Source organism: Rhineura floridana, chromosome 20, assembly GCF_030035675.1.
Source record: "Rhineura floridana isolate rRhiFlo1 chromosome 20, rRhiFlo1.hap2, whole genome shotgun sequence".
Lineage (NCBI taxonomy): Eukaryota > Metazoa > Chordata > Lepidosauria > Squamata > Rhineuridae > Rhineura > Rhineura floridana.
In genome coordinates, this window is record NC_084499.1 from 1,489,512 (window position 1) to 1,495,511 (window position 6,000).

A 6,000-nucleotide genomic window follows, 5' to 3' on the forward strand; every position below is an offset into this window, starting at 1 on the left:
AAAACCATCTTGTTCTGGAGAGCCTTTCTGAGGGACTAAAGGTATGGCCTGAAACTGATTTTATTCCGCCCCCCTTTAGTTTTACCTATATAGTCCCCTTTTAATATCATTGCCCTTGAATTGTTAACTGTATTTTATGTATTTTTATCTCTTTTAATTTTGGGGGATGTTTTTATTTATGGCATATGAGGGTAGAAGGGCAGGATAGGAATATTTTAAATGAATAAATAAATAATCATCTCTGACCCACTGGCTGGGGCTGATGGGGAGCTGGGAGTCCAGCAACTAGTCCCAGACCAGAGGCTCTAAACCTTTTTTGGGTCGCGGATCCCCTTGGAGAATCTAATGAAACCTAGAGATCCCGCCCCGCACATGCACGTAATTAATTTTATTGCTTTGGGAATTAATATTTTTTTTGCGCCTGGGTCACAGACTCCCCCCTCCCGTAGGCCACAGGGTTAAAAAACCCGGATCTATAGGACGTCCCCTGCCCTGCTTCTAGGGCACTTGCCATGGCTGAGGGGGGCACCTGTGGGCCCTCCAAATGTTTTGGAGAAGTCAGGGATGATGGGTTGGAGTACTCCTGTAATGGGGGCCTGCTGGAGGGCCGCAGATAGTCCTCGCCCTTGACAACAATAAAAACATTTAAATTCCAGTATTTAAAACATCAGCCCAGATTGCTTAGGAATTCTGCACACATGGTCAGAGGCACACTGGTTCTGCCCCAACGGCCTCTTCCCCATATATAGATAGAGAGAGAGAGAGAGAGAGAGAGAGAGAGAGAGAGAGAGAGAGAGACACACACACACACACACACACACACACACACACACACACACACACACACACACACACACACACACACACACACACACCATGTGTGTGTGTGTGTGCCCATTTCCCGCCCTCCGCTTTGCTCATCCGGCGCGTATTGTAATTAATTAATTTTTGTCGGCAGAATCAGCCGCCCCTTTAACGGCCTTTCCTCTTTAAGAGAGCTTTCATTGGCCGAGGCTGCAGAGTCTCGCGCGTGTATGACTGGAAAATAACGCCTCCAGCGATCCCTCCCTCCGTGGATACGATTGGTCTGCGTGTTCCAGACGGCATCGTGATTGGCTACATCCTCGTATTTTTTTTTCGTCGCAAGTCTTTGAGGAGGGTCTGATTGGACGCTGAGTCGCCGCCCGCGTCCATTACCGTTGGGCCTAGAGGTGGACTACGAGCGCGCCTATTGGCTAAGCATCTTGCGCACAACATAGCGCCTCGACATTTACATTGGCTGACGCTACATACGTGCCCCACCTACCGCGGCCTGCGATTGGCTAGTCGGGTCAGGCTTATCAGGCCCACCCTTTTACTGTCTCTCTACTCGAGTAGGCGGCGGCGATGGCGGAGGGAGGCCTGAGCCGGGTCCCTGACGTGGACATCGGCCCGAACGGCGTCTTCAAGTACGTCCTGGTCCGCGTCACGCCGAAGGGGGCGGGGCCTGGCAAGGACGTCGTGCGCGGCTACGCCTGGGCCGAGTATCACGGTGAGGGAGCCGGCCGGTGGAGGGAGGGGGCGGAGACAGAACGCCCGAGACGGGCCCTTATTGGCTGCGGCCAAGATAATGCCCTCTCTGGGGCCACCCCCCCATTTCGAGGCGGTGGAACTACCGGAAGGGCTCACTCTGCTGATGTCAACGCCCGAGAAGGTCTGTGGGAAGGGGGCGGCCTCTCAGATTTTTGGGACCCAAGTCGTCTAGGCTCCAAACATTAACATGAGCGCGTTGAACTGGGCCCGGAAACGAACTGGCAACCGATGCAGCTGTTCTCAGGGGATCCCCAGGCAGTCATCTGGAACTGCGCTTTGGACCACTTGGAAGTTTCAGAGTCGTCTCCAAGGGCAGCCCCGCGTGGAGTAAGGTTGCCAGGTTCAGGGCCTGAGACTGATCTTGTATTTTTAGGAGAAGAGGAAGTCAGCCAAGTGCAGGTGTTCTTGCAACCCTGTAATGGGACAAACCACAAGGTGGAATTCTCCTTTCCCTCTGCACAACGTTTAAAGATACAGAAGACCTCTTGGTTGCCAGGCCCGGCCTCCAAGAGGTCTTCTGCATCTTTAAAAGTTGTGCACTTGGCTGACTTTCTTTTCTGCTAAAGATACAGGATCAGTCTCAGGCCCTGAACCTGGCAACCCTAACGTAGAGTGCATTGCAAAGCTGTACGCAGGTGGACAGAGCTGAGTGAGGTCGGACACTTCCAGCTCATCTGTCCAGATCTTGGTAATGGATGCTCGGTTGGTACCTTAATCCACATGGAAGCCATCATGGATGAGTGAGGTCTTGTTCTGGACCAGCCTGGTGTCAAGCAAGAGTACTACCAAGCCAGGGAGCTCAACAGAAGAGTAGTCAGGTGCACAGGGAGGAACCAGGGAGTGGTATGGAGTTCAGCCATCTGTGCTGTTGTCTCCCATGATAACCCATCCTGCCCCACCATCCTTTCCCTTGCTGGGGCGGGGCTGTGTGTGCCTGACAGCGAGGGGGCAGGACTGTGCATCTGAGGAAGGGTGGGGCTGAAGCAAGGGAAGGGGAGGCTAAGAAAGGGGGCAGGGCTTGCTCCCCCTTTGGTGAGGAGTTTTCGATACCAAGGTGCAGGAGCCCTGGCCCCTTCCCCCTTTCTTTTTCACCTGGCCACCTTACCCACCACCACTTACCTGGGTAAGTCACTCCGGCTTTCTTTAACTGTGCAGTTGTTAACTTCTGTTTGCATTTTCAGCCGATATTTATGACAAAACTGCCGAGGAGTTGGAGAAGTTGGGCTTCCGCTGCGAATGCCTGGGCGGCGGTAGGATCTCCCACCAAAGCAGCGCAAAGAAGATCCATGTTTACGGCTACTCCGTGGTAAGTGTGATGGGAGGCCTCTGAGAGGAGCCTGGAGGAATCTGGTGTTGTGATGGGGCTGGACAGGTGCTGGGGAAGGCGTCCAATCTGGGGTGGCTCAAGCACAGAACTTGAGCATTACAAGCGAGATCTCGATTGAACAGGTGTGTGTGTAAATGCAATGACTGTCGGTGACTCTTTAATAGTCCCCTGCATGAAGAACGACCCAGCATTAAAGGATTCTGCCGTATTTATAAGTTTGTGATTGTGCTGGCTTGGTGCGAAGATGAACAGTGTTCAGGAGCACCAGGGGGCAGGATATCAATGTAGTAAATAAACAAATATTAAAGCCATGGTTGCAATGTAAATGTTTTTCTTTGTGGAGGGAAGGAATCTGAGAAACAGAGCAGACTTTAAAATCTATGTTAGCTTAGTCAGCGGTATTTTTTGACCTGCTTTTGGGAAATTACCATGGAATCTCAAAAGAGCTACAGAGATTTTGTCCCAGTAAAAGATAGTTGGGCTTTCAACCATGCTGGCAACTCATGCAGCCAACACGACCAAAGGTCAGAGATGATGGGAATTGTAGTTCAAAACATTTGGAGGGCAACAGGTTGGGGAAAGCTCACTTAGGATCACGGGTAGGAGGATTGCCAAAGTGGTAGCTAGGACTGCATGTTCAGAGTACTAACCTTTCCAAAGTATCACCAATATAACTGATTCTTTTTTCCCCTCTTTTTTTTTTGCAGGGGTTTGGTCGAGCAAAACATTCCATTTCCACAGAGAAGCTGAAAGCCAGATACCCAGACTATGAGGTCACCTGGGCAGATGAGGGATATTAGCACCAGTAGACTCTGCCCCAGAGAGACCTCTAGGAGCGTAACCATTGCTTTGGCCCAGTTGCCTTGGCCCACCTAATTGGTGCTGCATGGACTGAGACTGCCAAGGGGAAATTTGCACAAGAATGTGTTGGTCTTGGGATCCGTGCTCTGTGTGAGCCTCCACCAGTGTGTGCCAAGCCTTTGCATGAATAGAAATAAATAAGCTTATCGCTGGCCTGACTCTGGTCCTTGATGTGCAGTCTCCACCATGTGCTGGGCTTAGGATGGAACTCACCAGGGCTGTGTTTCCTTTCTGGAGGGGTTTTGATCTCCAAGATAAGAGCAGGAAGAGTGCGGGTTAGGGTGTGTGGGGGCTAGTAGGAGCCCGTGGAGGGTAATGGGACAGGTCCCTAGGCTGCATGTAAGGATAGGTGGAGGAGCAATCATACGCTGAAAGTTTGGCAGTTAAGTGCAAATAAATTAATTTCAGATATATAATCAGAGACACATAAGAGTACATAAATACACCAAAAATTTCCTTTTGTCCCAAACTAATCCATCGAAACATGAAATATATAGCACAGCAAACGTATTCTTGGAATATTTATTTATTTATTATATTTATTTTATTACATTTTTAGACCGCCCTATAGCAATAAGCTCCCAGGGCGGTGCACAGCATAATAAAACAGGTTAAAATACAAAAACACAATAAAACATAATTAAAAATTTTCAATTTTAAATTCAAATTTTAAAATTTTTAAAATGCCTGGGCGAAGAGATAGGTCTTCACCTGGCGCCGAAAAGATAGCAAAGAAGGCGCCAGGCGTATCTCATCAGGGAGGGCGTTCCATAGTTCGGGGGCCACCACTGAGAAGGCCCTAGCTCTAGTTATTGTTCTCCGTGCCTCCCTATGCGTTGGGACACGGAGAAGGGCCTTCGACGTCGAGCGCAGCGACCGGGTAGGTACATAGCGGGAGAGGCGTTCCGCCAGGTATTGCGGTCCGATGCCGTTAAGGGCTTTATAAGTAAGAACCAACACTTTGAATCTGGCCCGGAAACATATTGGTAGCCAGTGCAGCTGGGCCAGGACAGGTGTTATATGATCAAATTTTTTTGTCCCAGTAAGAACTCTGGCCGCAGCATTCTGCACCAGCTGAAGTTTCCGAACCGTCTTCAGAGGTAACCCTATGTAGAGTGCATTACAGTAGTCCAATCTAGAGGTTACCAGAGCATGGATAACTGTGGCAAGGTTCTCCCTATCCAGATAGGGTCGTAGTTGGGCTACCAGCCGAAGCTGGTAGAACGCATTCCGTGCCACCGAGGCTACTTGAGCCTCCAGTGACAGGAGCGGATCTAATAAGACCCCCAAACTACGGACCTGCTCCTTTAGGGGGAGTGTAACCCCATCTAGGGCAGGTCGGGCATCAACCATCTGGGCAGAGAGCCCTCCCACCAACAGCATCTCAGTCTTGTCAGGATTGAGTCTCAGTTTATTAGCTCTCATCCAGTCCATTATCGCGGCCAGGCAGTGGTTTAGTACATTAACAGCCTCACCTGAAGAAGATGAAAAGGAGAAGTAGAGCTGCGTATCATCAGCATATTGCTAGAAACGCACTCCAAATCTCCTAATGACCTCGCCCAGCGGCTTCATATAGATATTAAAGAGCATGGGGGACAGAACTGAACCCTGTGGGACCCCATATTGGAGTATCCAGGGACTCGAGTAATGCTCCCCAAGCACCAGCTTCTGGAGACGATTCTTGAGGTAGGAGCACAGCCACCGCCAAGCAGTGCCTCCAACTCCTAAGTCCGCAAGACGTCCCAGAAGGATACCATGGTCGATGGTATCAAAAGCCGCTGAGAGATCAAGGAGAACCAACAGAGTTACACTCCCTCTGTCTTTCTCCCGACAGAGGTCATCATACAGGGCGACCAAGGCTGTTTCTGTACCAAACCCCGGCCGAAAGCCCGATTGACATGGATCCAGATAATCAGTTTCATCCAAGAGAGCCTGGAGCTGGTGAGCGACCACACGCTCTAAAACCTTGCCCAGGAACGGAACATTTGCTACCGGTCTATAGTTGTCAAGATTTTCAGGGTCCAAGGAGGTTTTCTTTAGGAGCGGTCTCACCACTGCCTGTTTCAGGCAGGGTGGTACCACTCCCTCTCGTAAAGAGGCATTGATCACCTCCTTGGCCCATCCGGCTGTTCCGTTCCTGCTAGCTTTTATTAGCCATGAGGGGCAAGGATCCAGAGCAGAAGTGGTCGCCCGCACCTGTCCAAGCACCTTGTCCACGTCCTCGAGCTGAACCAACTGAA

At 50.5% G+C, this 6,000-nt stretch overlaps 1 protein-coding gene across 1 annotated transcript; it reads left to right on the top strand.

Moving 5' to 3' along the window:
* Positions 1-1,317: 1,317 nt before the first annotated feature.
* Positions 1,318-3,918, top strand: PHPT1 (phosphohistidine phosphatase 1). The gene is made up of 3 exons (XM_061604019.1): positions 1,318-1,531; positions 2,754-2,878; positions 3,607-3,918. The coding sequence occupies exons 1-3, from the start codon at positions 1,387-1,389 to the stop codon at positions 3,697-3,699; spliced, it is 363 nt and encodes a 120-aa protein (XP_061460003.1). The 5' UTR covers positions 1,318-1,386; the 3' UTR covers positions 3,700-3,918.
* The last annotated feature ends 2,082 nt before the right edge of the window (positions 3,919-6,000 follow it).

Excerpts from the sequence above, each read along its gene's own strand:
- PHPT1 (XM_061604019.1), top strand. The coding sequence starts at position 1,387 with ATGGCGGAGGGAGGCCTGAGCCGGGTCCCTGACGTGGACATCGGCCCG. Across the intron at positions 1,532-2,753 it reads CGCCTGGGCCGAGTATCACG|CCGATATTTATGACAAAACT; the intron begins GTGAGGGAGCCG and ends TTGCATTTTCAG. Across the intron at positions 2,879-3,606 it reads ATGTTTACGGCTACTCCGTG|GGGTTTGGTCGAGCAAAACA; the intron begins GTAAGTGTGATG and ends TTTTTTTTGCAG.